Raw genomic sequence first — 23,868 nt, 5'->3', positions numbered from 1 at the left:
TTTTTGAATCAAAAAAGAAAAAAATTTGATATTCTTAGTTTTCGATCACTGTGAGTCAACTGTGATCTGAGCGGCAACACGTATGACAATGGGACAATCACCACGTCCACTTTCTTCGGGGAATGCGATTGTGTCTTCGCCTGAAGATATTCTATCAATACTGGATCAATCCAAATGATTCTGTTGCCATTCACTTGGGTTGACACCAGAGGAGTGAAAAATAAAATTTAGGTTATAATATACTGTAATTAAAAAAAGTTTTCCTTTAATGGGAGAGCTAATTTGAAAAAACTGACACAGAAATGTTTACTCTACTTTATCACTCAAGTTCATATGCATTAGGGCATTGTCTTCACTACAGAAATTGCCTGCCTAAGGGTAAAATCAATAGCAATATGGATAGTAATATAAAAATTTGTGCACGCATTCGTGCGTGTGTGTGTGTGTGTGTGTGTGTGTGTGTGTGTGTGTGTGTGTGTGTGTGTGTGTGTGTGTGCGTATATAAATATCCATCCAGATGGGTTTACGTTTGGAGAGAGACAATAACATGACAATGTCCGTTTGCAACTGTTAAACATGGTGGGTGATCTGTAATGGTATGTGCAGCCATCTCTTGGGAATCCTTGGACCCAGCAATTGCTCTGTATGGTCGTAGCGGCCTTGCATTGGTCGTAGCGGCCAATGACTATGAGGCCATTTTACAAAACCAGGAACTGTAGGATGCAAAGGGTGTTGCCTTGTGATGTTTACACATTCCAGGCACGTAATGCCCAATGCACACTACACTACGTTTTAGAGAGGTTTCATGAACACCAGGATCCAGTAAACCACCTAGCATGGCCTCACCCGTAATTGAACCTTTATGGAAAGTTCAGGACCGAAGAGTGTGAAGTGTATTTTCACCTATTTATTCCCGCAAAGAACTGACAGCTTTTCTGCTCAAAGAATGGTGCGATAACTCACCACACATTGTTCAGTAATCTATGACAGTATTCCAAGAGGGATTTCAGCTTTTCCGAGGGCAAATGGCGGCCCTCCTCCTTATACCTATGCTGCCTATGACGCTTGTGGCTCTGTCTGACAGAATCTGTCAGTACCCTACAGTCATGCCGAAGTCATGCCGTCAGTCTTTTCTGAAGACCTCCAGAACAGGCTTCCTTGTGAAGTAGCCGGCAATGAAAATATTGCATTCTGCATACACTGCAAGAGTACATTTGGATCGCAAAAGTTAGAAATGCGGACATAAAAGATAATGTAAAGACGGCCAAACATCATGCTGGTTGACTGTCTTGTCTTGTCCAGGATGTGGGTGTGCTCAGAGCGGGCCCCCTTTGGAGGGCGGACTCTGGTTGTCGCACCTGGCTGCCCGGGTGTTGGTGCACTGGTTCCCATACGTTCGCAAGGCGCACTTCGCCATCCAGATGTGGGTTGCGGTGCGGGAGGCGCCGGTTGAACTTACTCCCATTGCCTTGCTTCTCTATGGCAGGTGCCCCCGGTACTGGCGGTTGTGGAGGGGCCGCATATCCACCCAGGTGGGTGGATGTTGTGGTGGCTTGTGGCTGGGTGCGGCATCTCGCTGGTTGCGATGTGGCGGGCCTCGCCTTTGGCATTGGTGGATGGGAGGCGCTACTTGGAGGCGCTACTTGGAGGTTTACTGGTGGATAAATCACACACACACATACACACACACACACACAGGTGGACTGATCACAGGCACACACACACTACTAGCATCTGCCTCAAACACACCCCCAAACACCCTCCTCATTAAGTCTTTCTGCCTTTCGCTCCTTTACTGCCATAGCTATCACAGGAAGAGGCCACGTGCCATAATTAGTGTTCCAATATTCGTCAATGCTGAGGTGTCCTTGAGCAAGACACTTAACCATTAACCCACCCATTAACTGCTCATGATGAGCCTTGCATGGCTGCCTCCCATCGGTATACCAATAAGTTGTAATTCGCTTTGGATAAAAGCGTCTGCTAGAACCCTGATCAACACACCACTCTGCTGATGTGCTTTAATGTCCTCTACCCATTGTCCATCTGCACATCTGTCGTACATATTTGTTTGTACGTGTTCCAAATGTTTATCCACCCTTCCTATTCATATATTGACAACCATATGCTCTCAGGCAGCAAAAATATATTTTGACGTCAACACCCACAAACCACTCCAATAATAACCAATGTCGGCTCATACATTTATTTTTTATTATCATCATTTCACGGTCAACACAGCAGAGGAACATGGGGGGATGTTGAAATGCCCAGAAATAGAAAGAATATTAGATATTTCATGCGGGACCACATAAGAACCCCCCCACTCCCCCCATATATACTGAAGGTGGGTTCTGGGAGCCTTTGTCCAAAAAAATAAATGGGCGAGTTTGAATCTGTCTCAGCACCAGAGCTCAATACGCAGTGAATGGGGTTGTGTCACACCTTGTAAGCTACCCAATGCTGTAGAACCTTACGTCAACTTGTCCGTCCAAACCCTACAGCCAAAATCTGGGCAGGTGCGCCCGACGGAAAAAGCGGCAAAACTCTATTATTATTAGGTCACAGATGAAAGAACAGCAGGGTTCCCTTTTTCGAGTGAAGCTTCGATGCTTCTTCCATATCATCTTGCAGTCAAGTGAAAAATGGGAGGGCAAAATGGTGGGTGGGCAGGCGGGTAGGGGGCAAAGTCCTCATCTAGCCAGAATGTTCCATGGGCCTTATTCGAAGTCCAAACATGAGGCTGTGTGTGTGTGTGTGTGTGTGTGTGTGTGTGTGTGTGTGTGTGTGTGTGTGTGTGTGTGTGTGTGTGTGAAACTGTATGTGTGTGTGTACGTGAGCCATGTCTTCATCTCCGTGGTTACAACAGCTCATTCTGCCCGCCACCTCACCAGGTTCCGGGAGGAAGAGAAGACGAGAACAAAAAAAAGTCACAAAATGGCTGCCGCATCAGTCTCCAGGTGCCGGCAGCAGCATTGAAAATAATCACACAGCCGGAGAACATTCAGCTCCATTTAGCTTCGGGCTCAGCAGTGGGAGGTTCCGTGACTAAGACCCTCTGTAACCAAGGCAACTCGGGGGGGCTGACAGCAACACAGGTGTGTTGGTGATTGGGGAGGGGGATGTATCTGTGTGTGTGTGTGTGTGGGGACAATTTGTTTCAAGACAAAGCACTCGTGCGATGGTGTGAATTAATACCTCCCCGAGAAGTCGTTGATTTGACCAGGACCAAGCGATCATACAACACCGTGTCAAACTGCGGCATCCGATTATTGTGGGTAAATGAACGATGGAGAGGCAGATACAACCAAATAGATGGGGAACTATTGTTGTGTTTTATTTAAAAGTCTAGGGATTATACACTAATTAAAGGGGACCTATTTTGCAAAACTCACTTTTTCTTTGCTTGTACACATACATTTGGGTCTCTCTACTAACACATAAACTGTGAAATAATAATTTTTGTGAGCTGTCTGTTTCGGAAAACGTGGTCAAACAAGCAGTTTAGCTTATATTTATATATATATATACACACACACACACACACACACACCCACACACATACATATATACATTGATTATTAGGTCACGGATGAAAGAACAGCAGGGTTCCCTTTTGCGAGCGAAGCTTCAATGCTTCTTTCCGACGATATGTATATATATATATATATACACACACACACACACACACACACACACACACATATATATATATATATATATATATATATATATATATATCGATATATAGATATATAGATATATATTCATGATTATAATGACAATAATATTGTCCATATCACTTGGCCCTACTTCACAAATGTCTGAGTTTGCACACAAATGAAAAAAAATGCAAAGCTCGAAAATAAATGTAAAACATAGATATACCACATAGTATAGCTCCCATACCCATTAAAGTGCTGTTATACTGTAAATAATAAAAAGTAGTGTTTTGTGAAGGTTGACAGGCGGGAGAGAAGGCTAAGTAATAAAGGAAAAATGAATTCTGGCGTAAGTGCACGCCAGCCAGAGGTCGGTTTAAGTCCGCCACAATTTTTTCATTTTATTGGTTTTTTTTTTGTCCCAACAGGCCAGGCATTATTCAGAACGAGGCCTGGACTTCACAAGACAATACGTTCAAATTACATTTAGTCTGCCAGCTGGGAGAATCACAAATACTGCTTGTGTGACTGTTTGTGCCCCCCCACACACACACGGTAAATACTGTGTATGTGGAGTCATTAGCACGCGCCTGTGTGTTACTGTCTATAAGTGTGCTAAATATGTTTGTGTGTGTGTGTGTGTGTGTGTGTGTGTGTAAGTGTGTGTGTGTGTGTGTCAATGTGCAGTGGTTGTATATACATGTGAATGTGTGTGTGTTATATACAAGTCTCCTTCTGTGTGTGTGTGTGCTGACGCGTCAGGACCTACGGAGTGTGAAATGGAGCAGGGAAGTTCTAGCTTCAGCACCCGACACACTGCATCACACCTCCCTCCTTCTCCCTCCATCCCTCATGCTCCCCATCTCCTTTCTCTCTTCCCTCCCTTCAAAATTCTTTCCCCTCTCCCCTTTCTCGGTCTGGACCCTCCCTCTCTCTCGCTCTCTCTCTCCTTCTCACCTCCTCTGCCCCCATGTTTTCCACTTTTTCTATTACCCCCCAAACACACACACACACACACACACACACACACACACACACACACACACACACACACACACACACACACACAACCACTGTTCACCCATTACTCGTTCTTTCTCTCTCTCTGGTCATTTATCTCTGGGGATAATGCTCTTTTTTTCTTGATCTTTCAGCAGACACCGTGGGGGAGAGAGAGAGAGAGAGAGAGAGAGAGAGAGAGAGCACATCCATGTCGGGCCAGAAATGGATTAGAATACTAAAATACTGGAGAGTGAGAGGCAGACACACTTTACACTCAAATCTGACACGCTGTGTGTGTGCACGCGTATGGGTGTAATAGAACAATAAACAGCAGACAATGCTTTTTGAGAACTCTCCCCACACACTCACAGACACACACACTCACAGACACTACACTCTCAACCCTCAATGCTCTCTCTCTCTCTCTCTCTCTCTCTCGCTCTCTCTCTCTCTCTCAGTTGATTTCACACACGGCTTCCATCTCTGACCGGGATTCCTGTCCGAATGGAGGTAGAGGTGGGTGGGGGGATGGGTGGGGGCTGTCAGGCCAACACAACAAACGAAGCAAGGCAACGATAAAAATTATAACAAATAACAACGGGCATCAGCACCCCCCCGGCTGATCTCAATTATCAGCGCGAAGGAAAGCATTAAGTAGCTATCATACGTGATATAGTCCGTTAGAATTGCAACTTTTAGAATATTGGTTTGCTACCGGATGGTTCTTGAATTTTGAAAAATTTAAACAGTACTTCATCCCCATCCCGCCCAACAAAGCCACATGGAGGTTTTCGGAAAACATCTTAAGCTGTGTACACCGATCGGCCACAACATTAAAACCACCTGGCTAATACTTAGTCGGTCCCCCTCATGGCGCCAAAACAGCTCGAAGTACTCCACAAGACCTCTGAAGGTGTCCTGTGGAATTTGGCAGCAAGATGTTAGCAGCAGATCTTTTAAGTCCTGTAAGTTGCAAGGTGGGGCCTCCCAGGATAGGGCTTGTTGTTCCAACACATCCCACAAATACTGGATTGGATTGAGATCTGGGGAATTTGGAGGCCACCTCCAAAGTCAAGACAAGACCTAAAACTCTTTGTCACGTTCCTCAAACCATTCCTGAACAACTTTTGCAGTGTGGCAGGGTGCATTATCTTACTGAAAGAGGCCACTGCCATCAGGGAATTCTATTGCCAGGGTGACCTTGGTCTGCAACAATGTTTAGGTAGGTGGTACGTGTCAAAGTAACATCGACATGAATGCCAGAATCCCAGGTCTCCCAGCAGAAAATTGCCCAGAGCATCACACTGCCTCTACCGGTTTGCCTCTTTCCCATATTGCATCCTGGAGCCATCTCTTCCCTAAGTAAACGACGCACACAAACCTGGCAATTCACATGATGTAAAAGAAAACATGATTCCTCAGACTGGGCCACCTTCTTCCATTGCTCCATGGTCCAATTCTCACCTGCCCATTGTAGGGGCTTTCGGCAGTGGACAGTGGTCAGCATGGGCACTCTGACTGTCAGCAGCTACGCAGTCCGATACGCAGCAAGCTGTGATGCACTGTGTGTGCTGACACATTTCTATCATAACCAGCATTTACTTTTTCAGCAATTTGTGCTACAGTAGCTATTCTCTGGGATGGGACCAGACGGGCTAGCCTTCGCCACACCTGCGCATCAATAAGCCTTGGGCGCCCATGACCCTGTCGCCGGTTCACCGGTTGTCCTCCTTGGACCACTTTTGGTTCGTACTAACCACTGCATAGGGGGAACACCCCACAAGACCTGCCATTTTGGAGAGATGCTCTGACCCAGTTGTCTATCCATCACAATTTGGCCATTATCAAAGTCACTCAGATCCTTATGCTTGCCCATTTGTCCTGCTTCCAACACATCAACTGCAAGAACTGACAGTTCACATACTGCCATATCCAACCCCTTGACAGGCGTCATTGTAATGAGAAGATCAATGTTATTCATGTCACCTGTCAGTGGTTACAAAGTTGTGGCTGATTGGTGTATATTCTACCTTTACTTCCGAGCACAATTTATTTTTGATATCCTTGTCCGCTGAAGAAGCGTGGAAGCTTAAGCGGCAAAAGTGAGTAACAGTTACATGGGCTGATATCCAGCTGAACAAATTGTTCCACAAAATCATCATTGGTTTAAGAGTTCCAAGGCATTGGAATCAATTCCTTACATTTTCAGGACACTAATCAATGCAGAGTATGCCTAGTTCGCCTAAAGAGCACCCGTTAAAATATAGTTTTTTGAAGGATAGATTCGCAATTTTTCAAGTGTTCCATTTTTGAAATGTTTGCCGCACTCAGTTTGAAAATAGCAAACACATCCTTTAAATATTTGTTTATCCTCCCCTGACTAACAGACGCATCACATCAGTAAAAGGAAAGTAATTTTGAAAGATACTATTACCTTCAAGTAAGAAAACTGTTTGGCGAGTAATGATGCCTGTACTTGAGTACAACTGGACAATACTCACTTCAACCTCTACCCCAGAATGGATGTGGTGGTGGTAGTTGGGGGGGGCTTTGGATTGGATTCAGTGGAGCCTAGCTCACTGACCTGTCCATTGGTGATACCGTGTTCTCTCCGAAATAGAGAGAGGGGGAGGGGGTTGTCAGGTTAAACAAGCCACACTTTATCTATCACTCCCTAGCTCTTCTTCTCTCTTTGTGTCTTTGAGGTTTCCCCCATCCCGTTGATTGACAGATTCTTTTGTGTAAAGGGCTTGGTCACTCAAGCAGGAAAGATACACACGAGGGGGGGGGCTAAGAGACTTTGAGTCCGGGGACGCAGTGGCGGTTCACGGGGAGGGAGAAAGAAAGAGAGAAAAGGGAGAAATTAAAAGGACATCACACCTGCCACCTCTTTCCTCCTGCGTGTCAGTCTATGTGTGTTGTTATTTTTCCATTCTTTCCCTCGTTTACATTGGGTTAAATCGAGCCAAGTCCTTGCCTGACTCTCCATCCTCTCCATTCCTCTCCTCCTCAAACTCTCTCTCTCGCTCTCTCTGGTGACTATCCATTCCCACACACACACAGACACACACACACACACACGCACACAGCAGAACACTGTTTTCGAGAACCCACGGTAGACAGAAATGCGAACATGAACAATGTGAATAAATCTGCGTGAAAACTGTTCTTAGATGAGTCCAATTAACAAAAACAAAAAGCCAAACAGATCCACCAAGGTCTGCTTTCTATCAATGCTATCTATCTATTTCTCTCTCTCTCTCTCTCTCTCTCTCTCTCTCTCTCTCTCTCTCTCTCTCTCTCTCTAGCCCTCTTCCTCTCCACAGATGAACAAAGAGCAGCTATTTGATTTGTTCCCAACAAACTTTATGAACTCATATTGTTTCTGCCGCTTGGTTTTTTATTATTATTAGGGCAGCCGAGCGGGGGGTAGCCTGGGGGCTAAGAAATGGACACGGCTGGAGTAATAAAGGAAAAAAGATGTAGTGTCGGTGAAACACACAAATGGTAACCACATGCAAGTGTTACATGGACAATGTAAGTATGTGTGTGTGTGTGTGTGTGTGTGTGTGTGTGTGTGTGTGTGTGTGTGTGTGTGTGTGTGTGTGCGTGCACGTGTGTGACAAAACATGAGATATCTTCCTGCGATATGTTTCTTTGTTTCCATCTCTTTTGCCTAACGCGCTGCTATTGTAAATTACCACAGCTACCGTCACAAACACACACAAAGCACAAGGGAACGCGCCAGGCTCAGTGTTTGTCGAGTCGTTTCGGACAATGTACTTTGTTTGTCGTTCACCACAGCTGTAGTGGGGCCGCATCGATCCAGTTGCGCAGGAAAAAAAGTCACGTACATCAGCCGCTATTGTCTCCAGTTCCAATGCTGGCGATTTATGCCTTTTCTTTACCCCGTCAAAGTTCTGCCAGTATCTTTGTGTGCTAGGATGGGCAGGTGGCAGATGGGTGTGTGTGTGTGTGTGTGTGTGTGTGTGTGTGTGTGTGTGTGTGTGTGTGTGTGTGTGTGTGTGTGTGTGTGTGTGTGTGTGTGTGTGTGTGTGTGTGTGTGTGTGGGGGGGTGACGGAAGGAAACTTAGCACTTTATGAGATAGTTATGAGAAATGCGGCCAGGAAATCAAGGTAACGGTACTGATGGGAAAAATTCTTAGCATGTACATGTGGTTATTTTTTCTCAATTCCTGCTCTCTTTTGCCTTTTTCAACAGTCTGTAAGTCCAGGGTGTGTGTGATTACATGCCTGTGATTGTGTGCATATGTGTGTGTGTGTGTGTGTGTGTGTGTGTGTGTGTGTATGCATCAATGCCCCATTCCCTCCTCCTGGGGAGGTCACCACCGTATTCTCCTCTAGTTTAACACACAGCCGATGAGAAGAGCAGAGAAAAAGAGGAGGTAGAGGTGGAGGAGAGACGGGGCAGAGCCCCCAGCGCCCCCCTGGGAGCCACCCCCCGAGCCCAGAATGGAGACAGTGGCTCTCTCCGAGTAGAGTGGGATGACGTCGAACTGGCCCCCGACATCCCTGTTCCGTTCTTCCTCCTCTTCTTCCTCCTCTTCCTCCTCCCTCAGTAGCATGTCCTCCTCCTCACTCTCCATCACCTGAGGGAGAGAGAGAGAGAGATAGAGAGAGATCATATGCTGTTTTAATTGAAAATTAATATATATTCAAGTATTCAAGTGCACACGCTTCAACACTCTTGAAGCGCCGGCCTATTTAAGCAACTAATACCTCTTACCCTACCTGCTTTACTTCCTGCTTGCTACCTGCTTTGCTTCCTGCTTGCTGCACTGCCTCCACCTCCCCTGCATCCACCTGTTGGGCACTGCTCTTCTATCAAGTAGGGGGTTCAACTTCCTCACTCCAAGATATCTAGCTCATTAAGCATGCCTATGTTTTCTGTAAACCTTCCCGGGAATGATGAGAAGAAGCCCAAACTCAAACGTCATTGAATAAATAAAGATCATTTAAAAAACAATCTAAGAGTTGTCTGTCAGAACTATAATTTTTTTTCCCAAACGAAAGAAAAGAATAAGAACTACACAGGAAAGTCGCCGAAACAAGCAGCAGAAGACGGGGTGGCGACTGAAGAAACAAATGTATGTGTGCGTGCGTACCGACGTACTCAAAGAAGGAAAAAAAAACAAAAAAGAATGAAGCAGGACATTACAATTTGGGAATAACGCAGGGAAGAAAGCGGCGTTGAAGGCAGTGAATGCAAATTAAAGTAAGGGAGAAAAGCAGGAGATGGAGGAGGAGGAAAGAGAGTCGAGGGGAAAGGAAGGAGGGATTAAATAGAGGGGATAGAGAAAGACAGATGGGCATGCATAAATTCATACTAATGAAGTCTGACTGAGGCGCTGCTTCCTATACCCACACACACACACCCCTTGTTTAATCCCCTCACACACACTCACAGAAAGAGAGAGAGAGACACTGACAGAGAGAGATACGGTGACCGAATGTGAAATAGATAGAGCGAGAGATGGAGAGAGAGAGAGAGAGGCGACAGAGGAGAAGAGAGTTGGAATCCCCTCTTGTCTGGTGGCCCAGATTATCGCTGGCACTGAGACACCGCCGGGAGCCCGGGAACCACACTGTGGCAGATAGCGGCTTCTCCTGGCCCACCTCAGCTAACGGTTTCAGCCCGGCCAAGACCGGAATGCAGGCCAGAGCTGACCACCTAGGTACTATTGGACGGAGGTCAGCCAGAAACCAGTTCTCTCTTGGTGGGGAATGTGAGTAACGTCTTCAGATGACAAACTTTTAATACACCGCTTGTCTCTTTTGAACACCATCTTGCTGCAGCTTCTCTCCGGAAGTTCTGCTGCGTTGGCAAACTCACGCAGCAACATGTGCTACTACAATCTGATTTTGCTGGACTACGATCAAAACAGTCGGGCTGCCAATAACGTTTTTCTGAGCCAAATGTGCAATGGGAGTTTGGTTTGAAGGAGGGGCGGGGGAAACGGTAAAGATGCTGCAAATGTATTTTATTCGACAGAGAAAAAGTTTGCTTCGTCCAAAAAGCGGAGACAAACTTAAAAAGATGTAAGAACAAAAGATGTAAGATCCACCGGAGAACTTTGTCCCAGAACGCCATTGGCAGAATACTCAATAAGAACTCAGTTTACTTATGTCATTCCATGCCACTAGGGTGGTGCAGCTGATTCCGTGACACCTATTTCCAGAGCAAGTTGCCGGAAACAGGTAAAAACAGCAAAACAACAATGCCAGCGGCAGTGAAAGAAGCCCAAATGCAACAGCGAAAGGGAGTCCTGTGGCTTCAGTGCTTTTAAAAATGAAGAAAAGAAAAAACGAAAAGGAGGTTGATCCATAAAAGAGAAGGAGGTTGAAGCCCGTCCCCTACTGTGACGCAAGGCCAATTGGACCATTCGCTGACAAGGGGAGAAAAACATATCACAGCTCAATTTTGTTATCTTGTTCTGAACATGTCTTTTTGATCTCACAGTTCTACTTATTTTTAAGTATGCCCCTGCCTTAACACTTTATCGCGATGCTGCCTTCGATCAATGTGCACATCCTCAAGGGAAGTCAGTGTGTATTAGGGCGGAGATCACCGATGGAGATTTCTCTAATCAAGACTTTTTCTTGAACCAAAAACATTTTTTTTAATGATCAAGATTCCACCCAATAATGTCAGGAATGCACAAAAAGTGTTTCAAAAGGCAGCTTTGCACATTTTAAAACGTTTTCCTATCCCAGTGGTGCCTACACTTTAGTATTTATTAAGGACGGGTGATCACACACTATAGGAGCAGAGATTTAAGATTTAAGATAATATCAAACCAATCTAATAGTCACAGACAAGATTTGTCTGCTGAACAACTGTCTGGTGATGGGAGCGCACACTTAAGCCTTAAGACAACCGATTTCCATATGATTGCCTTAAGATCTCGATCATTTGTCTGGGACTGAGCTAGACATAAGGGACTTCAAAACTGGTCTCCATTAGTTAGTCACTTAGGTTTACATAACAAATCTCTTTTTACACAGGGCCCATGGCAGGTACCTGGGGGTGGTTCTTATCAAGACCTCTCTGCCTCTACCTTTCTGTCTCTCTCTCTCTCTCGTTCTCTTAGATTGTACACAGACTATAAAATCTTTTTAAGGCTTGCCAGAGAGCTCCTCATAATTCCTGCCCATGGGCAGCTTCCTTTGATGTTAAAAACACATTCGCCGACTATTGTCTCAAAACTCACACAATGAGCTGATGAGCAAATATTACGGTTTAGTATGAACACCAATTTAAGACGTCTAAACCGCTAAGTGCAGGCTGGTGAAATGAGGAAATTATGTTGCTTTAAACGTATTAGATATGCTTAACGTTTGTACTAGCTTTGGGTTAAGGTGCAAAGTCATGTTTTTCGTATATGAAAACAAGAAATTAGCTTTGTTTATATCCAGTTCCAACAGCAGTCCGCTCATTCATCCGTTCATTTATTTAGTTTGAAGTCCTTCTGTATGGATTACGAGAATTTTAACTAAACTAAAAGTTTGTTGTTACTGAAATGGATAATTTGATTTTGGTATAGTACAGATTCAGCCGGACAGTGTCAGGCTGCATGCTAACTGTGTTAACTCAAAGCAACGCGGCAGAGGGGATCAACTAGCCTAGCTCCTGAAAAATTATCTTATGACGTGTAAAAAAATAAATAGAAAAACAAGATATTTGAAATGCCGCTGCCTTCTGAACAATTTTGGGCCAATATATAATATACTACTACTACTACTAAGACTAGTACTACTACTACTTCTACTACTACTACTACTAATAATAATAATAATAATTATAACAAAAATAATAATATTCATAACCTTTTATGTATTATTAGTTGTGAAGCACAGCTTCATGTGAGCTGGGTGTCATCAGAACCTCAAATCACAGGCCGCAGCACAGTTGATAATCACAGATGGATAAATAGATGTGCAGAAACAGACCAAGATAGACACAGTTCCTAAAAGCAAGACAAAGTTCCCAGCTAGCTTAGTGGCAGTAGAATGGTACTCTATTCTAGTTGTTGTTTATGTTAACTAGTTGTTGTATTGTTGTTGTATTAATGCACCAACAAGATACAGTATGAGTACTTATCATATTGCATTACCATATCAAGAAAACACAAAAAATGGAAAAAATAAATAATGACAATTTTTATTCTGATTCTTTACAGCTATCTTGCTATCTGGTTGAATTGACAAACAGGGTGCTCGGGCACTTCAATTGCCGCTCATGTACAGTAAGTTGCTTTGAACAAATGCATCTGCTAAATGAATATAAATGTAAATGTACTCACAATGTTGTTGTGCTCTGGCAGGTGGTTGTTGCCAAGGAGGTCGTCCTCTTGCACTAAGGGGGAGGGCCGGGGTGGAGGTGGGGGGGTGTTTTCCACGGGCTGTGGACTGGGGTTCCCCATGGAACTGATGGAGTTCCCTGCACACAGACATACTGTCGTCAGTGTCGTTCCCTATTGCCGAGCCTCTGTAATTAGTGCCATCTGTCACAAAATTAAGATACCGTCAAATAATTCTGATGTAGATTTTGTCATTTGAACAGGTGATTATCAGAAAACAAGATTTCTCACAATATTTCTGAAATATTAAGAGTTTGGGTCTGATATTGTTTTTATATTTTTATATTATCGCATAGCTCAGCATACTGAACCACAGCTGTGTTTCATAAGAGGAAATATGTGACCTCCCCACATACTTTAAAGTCACATTTCGAAAATTTGACACTTTTGTCAAATTTTGCAAATATTTAAGAAGCTATGGCTTATTAAATATCAAGCTTTTAAAAACAGAAGTTCTGAGAAATCAGTCTTTAAAGTTTTTGGAAGCTTTTACAGACTTTTGCAGCACAAAATACACATTTAGAAACACACTTAGTGCTTTAAATGCATACATTTGATATTGCTGTACTCTTTCAATAGTATATTGCTGAATGTTGTGTTTTTCTGAAATAATATTTGAATCATAAATTCATAAAACAAATTGGAAAATGCATAATTCAAGTTAATCCTTTAATTTTAAGTTGAGGTAATATTTTTTCATTCTAAGTTCATGCTCACTATACTAGCATGAACCCTCCATTATTCTGTAACTCTTAAACATTCCCATTTCCTGCCTTTATTGTTTTATAACAATGATTTTTACTTTTTTAAGTTTTAAAGAAAGTGGCCCATTTCAGATTGCACACATGAAAACCTATCACCAGAAAACAACAATTCCTCGAATACAAATGGCGGGGTCCTTACATCCATTTGCATTCAGGAAATTGTTTTCTGGGAGCACCCCACTCTGCCGCCTCCCGCTGCCAGTTCCGCAATATGATTGACAGCTTCTCGCCACCCTTTCCAACCTCCTCTCATAATCCATAACAACATGGAGATGATATGTTTTCACGGAGTGATTACATTTCTTGCTTCTGGTGTTTATTTGTTGTTGTTTCTTTAAACATTGTTTATGAAAGTGACGTCAGCTCTTCTTCTTCGTGTCTACTGAGGCAGCATCAGCGCAACAGTTTTCTTCTTCACACGAAGAAGATGCAGTGTAGTCATTCACAAGTAGAAACAATTTATAAACTTATTTTCTCAAAACAGTTTCACATTCTGACTTCACCCATTCTAAATATTGAAGGATGTTCTTGATCTGCATGTTTGCATTAAAGGGATTAAAGATTAAAGATTTCTGTTAGTTCAACAACTTGTTCATTACTCAACTAATGCTGATTGAGCACATAACCTTGACTTTTTAAATATTCATCTAATATTTAGAGATCAAACTAATTTTACAGAATATGTCGAAAGATAGAAAACAAGTTGAGGAACATAAATCTGCTATAATCTTATTTTTGGACCAAAAAAATGATTTTTCGATACAGTACAGCACTCCCAAATGCACTCCCAAATGCGTCAGGTTGAGAGGTGGTTGGTCACATATTGACTAGCTTATTGAAAGCTTGAGTACGCCTGTGTGTGTGTGTGTGTGTGTATGTGTGTGTGTGTGTGTGTGTGTTACAGCTGGGGCGATGTGATGCAGCAGCTGTGTGTGGGAGACCGAACATACATATCTATTTGGCAGCTTTACTGCTCGGCCCGTCAGCAATGTCATGAATCACCAAGCTTTACAGCCAGGACATCGAAAGATTGATCTGCACTTTGGTCTTTGGGAGACACAAGTTCAACACGCACCAACGGCCACATTGACAGCTATTTTGATTGAATGACAGAGCGCATTGCTTTCCATCCTCGTGCTTAGTGTTTTCACACCCCGAGGGCAAAACCATTCCTGCTGTTGATCACCTTCCTTCCCCACCTACCTACCTCAACTCCCCCACTTCAGCTATGTCAGACAGGCTTCTGTTATCACTTACACGAAAAGACAGATTTCTGTTGATAACACAGTCTCAAACGCTATGGGGTGTAGTGTTTGAGACTCGTTGATGACGACACTGCATAGATACTTCTGCTGGCAACTTGCCTCACAATGAAGAGGCAAGACACCCCTTGGGGTACACTTGCTGGAGAAGAGTGCAGTGGTTGCGTACTATGATATTTCAACGGATGTAGTATGTCTTTGTGGTAATGGGAAGTGGTTTTGCAAGGTGGGGAGAGCCAGCACTGGCAACCGGAAGGGGACGCAGCTGCAGATATTGGAGTAATCAGCAGAGTATTTAATAGCTGCTGTCTATTCACCTCACTCACTCTCTCCTGACAGCACTGGGCTCCCACTGTAAACTGCATATTAGATAAATATATGTTCAATATGTTAAATATACGTTCACCTGAGAAGGCAAATATCTTGACTTTGTGTCAATAAACGTCCACCAAAGACTGGTTTTCCATTCTACTTGCCTCCTGGTCCATCTCCTACCCCACAAATGACAAGAGACTTGTTATAATCATCCTGGTACTTTTTGCATGCTGTCTGATGCAGTGGTGTAAAGTAACAAAGTAAAAATACTTAGTTTAAGTTAAGTGAGAAATAGTAACTGTACAGTATTTCTTTGGGAGTATCCGTACTTTACTTGAGTAATCTTATATTTGTTGACTTTTACCTTTAATAAGTTACATTTAACGCCAGAAAAGTATACTTTTACTCCAATACGTTTCCCTTAACTCTTACCCCTTAATCCCCACGACTTTGTTACATGCTACAAAATAAAATCAGAGGAAAATTTGTACCAAATGATGTGAGTGAAAGCCAGTAATCACAAGGTTCATGTTAGCGAATCAAGGGTCATATCCAGCCAGCAATCTAAGTGTAAACAAACACTCTAGAGCGCATGTTCAGAGTTGCCAGGTCTCCGGTTTTCCTATGGAATTGGGCTACTTTTTAAGTGTTGAAGCCAGGCTTGGGTTGATATTCAATATTTCGTATATCGCCATATTTGCCACCATATGCGATAACTTCACAGAATCGAATATTGCCCCGCCCCATCCATCCGTCTGTGGGACCACGTGTTGTTTAGACACTGTCCAAATGTATAATTATAATATAATAATATAATATAATAATAATAATATAATAATATAATGTATAATCTACTACTGCTAGGATAGTGAAAAACTAAAGTATTTGCATCTCTGATATCAGACAGAATTGTCAACTCAACACACTCCCTTTCCATCTTCAGCAGAATCAGTCAACTTGGTGGATTGGGCGGACTCAAAGGTCTGGACCCAGGCAAATGGAAAGGTGACAGTAAAACAATCTGCAGCAGGGTTGGAGACTGGACTTGCTCTCCAACAGCATGCTTCGCAGAATGTTCAGTTTATTGTTTAATTAAAAATCGTATTAATAAATTCTTATTAGCAATTAATTGATAGTCGATTAATTGTTAACATCCCAAAACAGCACTTGCTTGATGGTCAGTGCGCTTATTAAACAAAACAATGTTATAACATAATTCAAATCACAATTGTTATGTATATATATATATATATATATATATATGTAATACAAAACATGAAATACAATAATATAATTATATATTATAAAAAAAAAACTTTTTTTTAAATAATTGTTGTCGATATTATCGTCTTCAACAACAATGATAATATTGTGTATCGCGATATTTGGGTGGGACTGCATCGCGATATAAAAAGTCTTTTTGAAGCAGGTAGTTTTTTATTTTTTGTCCGCGGGTTGGGGTTGGGTTTGTCATGGAAACCTGGCAACCCTGCCCGTGTTCAGATTCATTTTGCGGCATGGCTACTGAACAAGCACAGGTATGTCCCAGAGAGCCACAACTAGAGCAGCATGTTGGAAGTGACGACCGCAGCAACGGCCTCCTCCAGCAGTGATGCTGCCCTGCCTGCACCTGCTACAACTGATGGAGACAAACCGCCGTGGCCGTATTTACAACAAATGTTTTCTTATGTGAAAGATGCGTCTAAGCAAAATAAGTGCCTCTTCTGCTTATCAAAAAATACAGAAATATACTTTTTTTATTTAAAAAAAAAGTCTGGCTTTTTTTCCTCCACAGCATTGACTTTACTTTTAATTTTGATACTTAAGTACATTTAATACCATATAATTACATTTGATTCTTAAGTACCTTTAATATCGCAACTTCAAGACTTTTACTCAAGTAGTGAGTGACTTTCACTTTTACCAGAGTAGTTTTTTCGTAAGATACCTCTACTTTTACTCAAGTATGGCTTTGAAGTACTTTTTCCACCACTGATCTAATGAATACTATGGTCTTGAATTTCGCAACTGCTTAACATCAGATCATTTACGATTGACAAAATCTGACTGTCCCGACGTAATAACCCAGTTCATTGAGGTGGTACAGTCCAATACAAACGCAAAACTGTTATCTTTGTTGTCTTGGCCTCGTTAATCTCTTTTTTTTTTGCACTTAGACTACTCATGCACAGGCATAGCCATTTTGAGCAAAATACGTTGTTCTGAGCCGTTTTATGGCATGGAGAGAATGGCCAGTTAGCTCCATCATACAAAAAAAAAAAAAGCTAGAGATTGATGAAATGATTCTCAGAGCGATTGGCAGTATTTTGCAGTCTTTGCCATTACAGGGAGCCTTGATGAATTCCATTAGCAGAAATATCGCTTTAAATGTATTTTTTATTATGTGTAAAAAACATCTAATTGAACCCTGTGAGATCCTTAGAGGGAGGGATAATGGAGCCTTTTTTTTTTTCAATATAATTTCAATCTGTTGCATTACAGAGAGGGTGGGAGCAGTCTGTCTTGGTACTCACTGAGGCAGGGGTTGTGGATGAACATCCGCTGGAGTCTCAAACAGTCTTGCCACTGGTTCCCGCTGCCCTCACAGTTGCACCACAGCGACACCTCTGCGGAGTTGTTGCTGACGTAGTTGGGTGTCATAATTGTGCCTGCAGGTGATGAGGGATCAACGCCGAGGGGTTAAGGGCCCCACCAAAATCACGAGGATCAAACCGACTACTTGTTTTTTGGGTTAATTCAATTATATATATATATATATATATATATATATATATATATACATTTTTCTTTTTTTTTTTTTTTTTTTTTTTAACCCACCAATTTTTTTTCTCAAATTACTGTTTAACACTTAACATTTGAACCTTTGCTGACAAAACATGCAAACCTCACAACAATAAAACTCATCAGTGAGGTTAAAATTGTGGAACAAACTTTATTTAATATATTTTTTAAATAACATAAAAAAAATAATAATTGTTGCACACCCCGGGCAAATTCTTCTAGGGCACCTTGGGGGCCATGAACCCCAGTTTTGCACACTAGTACAGAACAATATACTGTATATATATATATATATATATATATATATATTAGGGCTGTCAAAGTTAACGCGATAATAATGCAATATGTGCATCTGTTGTTGCTTGTTGGGCTTGATTTTGCCATGTTATGATTTGAGCATATTTTTTTATGATAAATGCAATAGCTTTGAGGATTTCTGGACAATATTTGTCATTGTTTTGGGTTGTTAATTGATTTCCAATAAACATACATTTGCATAAAGCAAGCATATTAGTCCACTCCCAAGTTGATAAGGGTATTAAACAAATAAAAATATCCATTTAAAGTGAACCTATTATGCTCCTTTTCTCCAAGTGATTATATAGTCTCTGAGGTCTCCAAAACATGTTTTCGAAGTTTATTGCCGAAAATATCACTCAGATTCTGCATTCGAGCCATTCTAACATGCATCAGAACCACCCTGCATGAAAATGGGCTGTTTCAGTGGGAGGAGCCACGCTCCAGAGGCTCATAGTTCTGTGAGCCAATGGGGTTTGAGCACAAGTTTGGGTTCTGTAGCCTTGAGCAATGATTTTGCCTGGTCTCGATTAGATCAATAGATCCAAGCTCAATTTAATTGCTACACCCCCAAATGTCTTATACTCTACCTTTTCCTCCATCCCTCCCTCTTTCTCGCTTCCTTCCTCACCCTTCAACCTGTTGTGTTTCGCTTCCCTCCCTGTGCCGTCTTACCGATTAGTCCCGCGTAGGCCCTGAGGCAAGGACCCGAGGCTGCATCCCTCAGACAGCCGGAGGTGGACAGTGGCGACGGCTGGCAGTTGTGGAGAAAATCAGCCAGCCTGGATCTGTCAGTAAAAAGCAAAGGCAACAACATGTCAGGACTGTGTGTATATATTTTTTTTCTGTATGCACGTCAGGGCTGATAAGGTGATAGGGAAGGGAGAGCATTAAAGGATAGGCTTGCTATTTTTTGAACCAGGCCTTTTCAAACACAGTAGTTACCATCATTTGTAATTGTCCATTGCACAACCTTACTGAACACTTTGCTGTTTGCTGCAGAAAGTTCCTGCATGCTGCAGCTTTTCACTATGCTTCAATGTAGGGCTGTCGCTGTGAAGAAATTTCCCCAGTGGTAATACAGGGTAGCTGAACTGTGCGGTATGTGGTATTGCCATCATTTTTTTTTTTTTCCTCCAAGGGCTGATGTTTACATTGCTTTCTAAATGTGGCCCATCGTTTACTGTGGGGTCACATTTCAAAATTTGATATTTTGAAAGCTACGCCTTATATTTGAATCATTAATTTATAAAAATATTTGGAAATACATAATTAAAGTTAATCCTTTGATTTTAAGTTTTATTTTATTCTAAATTCATGCTCACTATCATAGAATGACCCCTCCATGATTATGTAATTTCTAAACATTCCCATTTTCTGCATTTATTGTTTCATAACAATGATAGTTTTAAGAAACTGGCACATTCTGGGAATTTGTGTTTTCTGGGAGCACACCACTGCGCAGCCCCGCACTGCCAGTTTCGTGATATAATTGAGGTTTTGCCACCCTCTTTTAGTAATCCTGAATAAAACTGAGACTATGTTTTCACGAAGAAGCAGAATTTTTTGCTTTTGGTGTTTATTTGTAGTTGTTGCGTTAAAATATTGCTGATGGAAAGGACGTCAGCTCATCTTCTTGGTGTCCTCTGAGGCGCAGTCAACGGCACTAGCGCAACAGTTTTTTATCACACGAAGAACACCCGGTGTTGTCTGGGTCAAACTCAGTTTTGAAAATATGTTGAGAGATAGAAAACAACTTGAGGAATATACTGTAATTCTGCATTGATCAAATTTTTGACAAAAATAATTATTTCCAATGTTTTTCAGATCTAGCCAAACACACACACACACACACACACAGGTACTCCTCACAGGACCAAGTCGTTAAGCGATGCTACGTTAAGCACAATACTGACTGGTCGGAGCTGGTTGTAAGTCTGAACGGTCGTTAAGTGAGGAGTACCTGTAAATATATATATATATATATATATATATATATATATATATATATATATATATATGCACTCATACATACATACACGCATACATACATACAAATACATATATATATATACACATACATACATTCATACATACATACAAACATACATACACACATATATATATATATATATATATATATATATATATATACAGACATACACACATACTGATCAGCCACAACATTAAAACCACCACTTATAACCAGTAATATTGTGTAGTTCCCCCTCATGCCACCAAAACAGCTCTGACCCATGGAGGCATGGACTCCACAAGACCTCTGAAGGTGTCCTGTGGTATCTGGCACTAAGATGTTAGCAGCAGATCCTTTAAGTCCTGTAAGTTGCTTGGTGGGGCTAGATTGGGCTTGTTGTTCCAGCGATTCCCACAGATACACGATCGGATCGTGTATGTGTATGTGTATCCCTAACCCTGGCCATCCACATGATGTAAAAGAAAATGTGATTTATCAGACCAGGCCACCTTCTTCCATTGCTCCATGGTCCAGTTCTGATGCTCACGTGCCCATTGTAGACGCTTTAGGCGGGAGACAGGGGTTGCATGTGCACTCTGACCGATCTGTGAGAATGGTGTCAATATGGTGATCTGTGATCTGTGAGAATGGTATTGTAAAAATAAATACATAAATATTACGAATATTACTACTTGAAATCAAATAATTTCCGGTTGTGAACAATAAGTAACAAGTGCAGCAGCTGTTATTAACATTTCACTAAAATAAAATTTTGATCAAATCAAAATCAAAATAAATATGGCAAGTAGGTCTAAATAAATAATAAAGTTTGTGGTTTTGTCAATCTTTGTTGGGACGTCCCGTTGACATATTTTAGACTTTGAATATTAACCATCTGCTTTGGATCGGAAGTTAAATATCCATAAAAGGCTGTAAAAATGTATCTGTCCTAACGACACATGATCTTTCTGCTTCTTGTCAGAGTTCTAGACGCTGTGGCTCTATCTCTGCTCTGTGTGTACTGTGTTTACAAGTGCAACCTGCCCACGAGGGAGGGCCGGGGCTTATTTCTATATCGACAAAAATGATTGGTCAGAGTTGAAATGTCAGCTTTAGATTGTCCAAACTGATAGGCTTTCCGTTGCAAATTGCTGAGCGCGGAAATGAACAGATCTGCAAATTTTTTTATCCAAATTATTGAGTCTATCTTATTTTGACATCAAGGAAAAGAACATGGCAATAATTATCGTTATCGTTTTATCGCCCAGCACTAATTCAAACTGTGCTTAGAGGGAATTATTTTCACCGGATATTATGACCAGAGAGATTTAAATATGTCCGACTTCAACAGATTTTCCCAGTCAAAAACCGGCAATTACCGGATAACTGAAACTCTGATATATATAAATATCAGTGGCTGTGAATTTTACACCTTGGCCTTCAGTGGCGTCCTACCTAAATCAATCCACCTCTTAATACCATCATTATGACACCATGCTTACAGACACTATCAATATTATACAGAAAGGCAGTAGAACAGGACGTTGCATCACAGACAGGTATTTTATATAGCAAGCATAAATGCCATTATTAAAGCAAGAAACCTAATTAACACAATTCAACAGGTTTCCTTTCACTGCAGTCAGAGCTGCGCCACATACATATATAGCAGAAGCATCAATATTAACCTGATATGATGACAAAATGACAAAAATAAAGCTTTGAAGCCTCTTGAGTCAGTACTAAATGTAGTTGATGTGCATGGCAGTGTATGAATAAGGCCATAGGTGCCCCCTCCTTCACTCAGCCTGCACTCCATTTAGTCCAGATGACATGACAGGTGCACCATCGTAACATTGTGCCACAACTTTATCCAGACATTAATTTTCCTCCAAGAAACGAACAATAAGAGCAGCAATGTCATGGGCTCGCTTGCCACTAGTAACATCTTCAAATGTTATAAAGCTCTCCATGACACCTGTGTCCGTCGCATAACGCAGGACCAGTGCGAGCTGTGCTGCATTACTCACCTCTGCCGTCTCGTCCACCATAACAGCCACAAATTATTAAAGTAAAGAGATCAAAATATTAATCTCCCCTTTCATCTCTTCTCCCTTCACTTCAGCAATAGCATACATCAGGTCTTTTTGAATTTTGCCTGACGTCCCACAAAACACTTTGTTAGTGGACAACTGATAATGTAAGTCGGTATTGTTCTCAGCAAGAAAAGAAAGAAACTCCAAATAGTTGCCTCTATTTGTGGATCCAGCGCTTTCATCATGTCCCCGAAATTAAAGTTCTTGTTTACCCAAAAATATGACACAATCGATCAGTCCTTTCAATACTTCGCTATTTTTCTTCACCTTTCGTTGTGGAGTTCCGTTTCCTGGCACACTTGTTGGTTGAGCTGCTGGTCCACTCGGGTTTCCCCAAACGTTTTCAAAAGCACCGTCGCTTGTAAGTGTCCGGCCGTGCTTTGGTGTCTCGTTGCTGCCTTGCTTAGCCAAGGGTACCACTCGTAGTTTGTGATTTGAAAGTGGTGGACAAATCCTTTCCCCTGCTGGGACAGTCTTGCTAGCTTCGGTGTTGGCAGACCTTTTAGTACGATGTCCAGCTTTTCTTGAAAAGTCCGTCTTGAAAATGGCGTTAAAATTATATCTGCAACCAAAGTAATTTCTTCTCCTCCTTCAGCCATTGTGGGTTGAAAAAACTATTAAATAACGGAAATATTTTAGCTTGCTACGAATGCAGTTTAGCTAGTTCTTACGCTTTCTGCCCATCCAATCAAAGGACAGGAAAATGCAGACGTTATTGAACGGCTGCTTGATGGCTCTGGTGTCGTCAACTCAAAATCTGATTGGTTTAAGCAAGCTTTGCTGCCATTGATTTTAAGTTACAAGTGCCCGCACTGTTGATTCTGAAGGCCTCAAGGCAGATTTCTTTGACATGGCAACACATGATGATGAAATATGATTGGATAAAAGCTAAACATAAACATAAACATACACTACTGGAAGCAGCGCAAACAAGAGAAAAGCTATGAAATGAAGATAATAAACATTTGGGAAGAACTAAATGAAGACAATAGACATTTGGGAATAATTTAATACATATTCATGAAAATAAATATATTAAAATGCAAGTCAGTGATTCTGATAGTGTTTAGGCCAGCAGAGAAGGCCTTGCTGGCTCTGACGGCCCACCACTGATAAATATATATATATACACTTATACACCCTATATATACACCCTTCCGCCCAAACTTCGCCTCTTCCCAGGGCCATGGATTCATTTAATCACTGTGCCTTCCCCGTCCAACCCTTTTAATTTTGTATATTTTAGCTATTTCCCTATGCCAGAGGTTCCCAACCACCGGGCCACAGACCAGTAGTGCAGACCGGCATTTGC

The 23,868-nt window shown here is 41.9% G+C and overlaps 1 protein-coding gene across 1 annotated transcript in view; it reads right to left on the bottom strand.

Moving 5' to 3' along the window:
• Positions 1-9,025: 9,025 nt before the first annotated feature.
• The window catches only part of gfra3 (GDNF family receptor alpha 3), a gene marked incomplete at both ends in the record, with an annotated part of 31,770 nt that continues 16,927 nt past the window's right edge, over positions 9,026-23,868 (bottom strand). Inside the window, 4 exons of the mRNA XM_080007679.1 lie at positions 9,026-9,274; positions 12,989-13,125; positions 17,921-18,055; positions 19,161-19,273. Coding sequence (XP_079863805.1) covers positions 9,026-9,274; positions 12,989-13,125; positions 17,921-18,055; positions 19,161-19,273 — 634 coding nt within the window. The remainder of the gene's footprint in view (positions 9,275-12,988; positions 13,126-17,920; positions 18,056-19,160; positions 19,274-23,868) is intronic.

This window comes from Zeus faber (assembly GCF_960531495.2).
Source record: "Zeus faber genome assembly, chromosome: 10".
NCBI classification, from domain to species: Eukaryota; Metazoa; Chordata; class Actinopteri; order Zeiformes; family Zeidae; genus Zeus; species Zeus faber.
The sequence above is the reverse complement of the archived record's forward strand: the minus strand, read 5'-3'. Positions and strand labels throughout refer to the sequence as shown.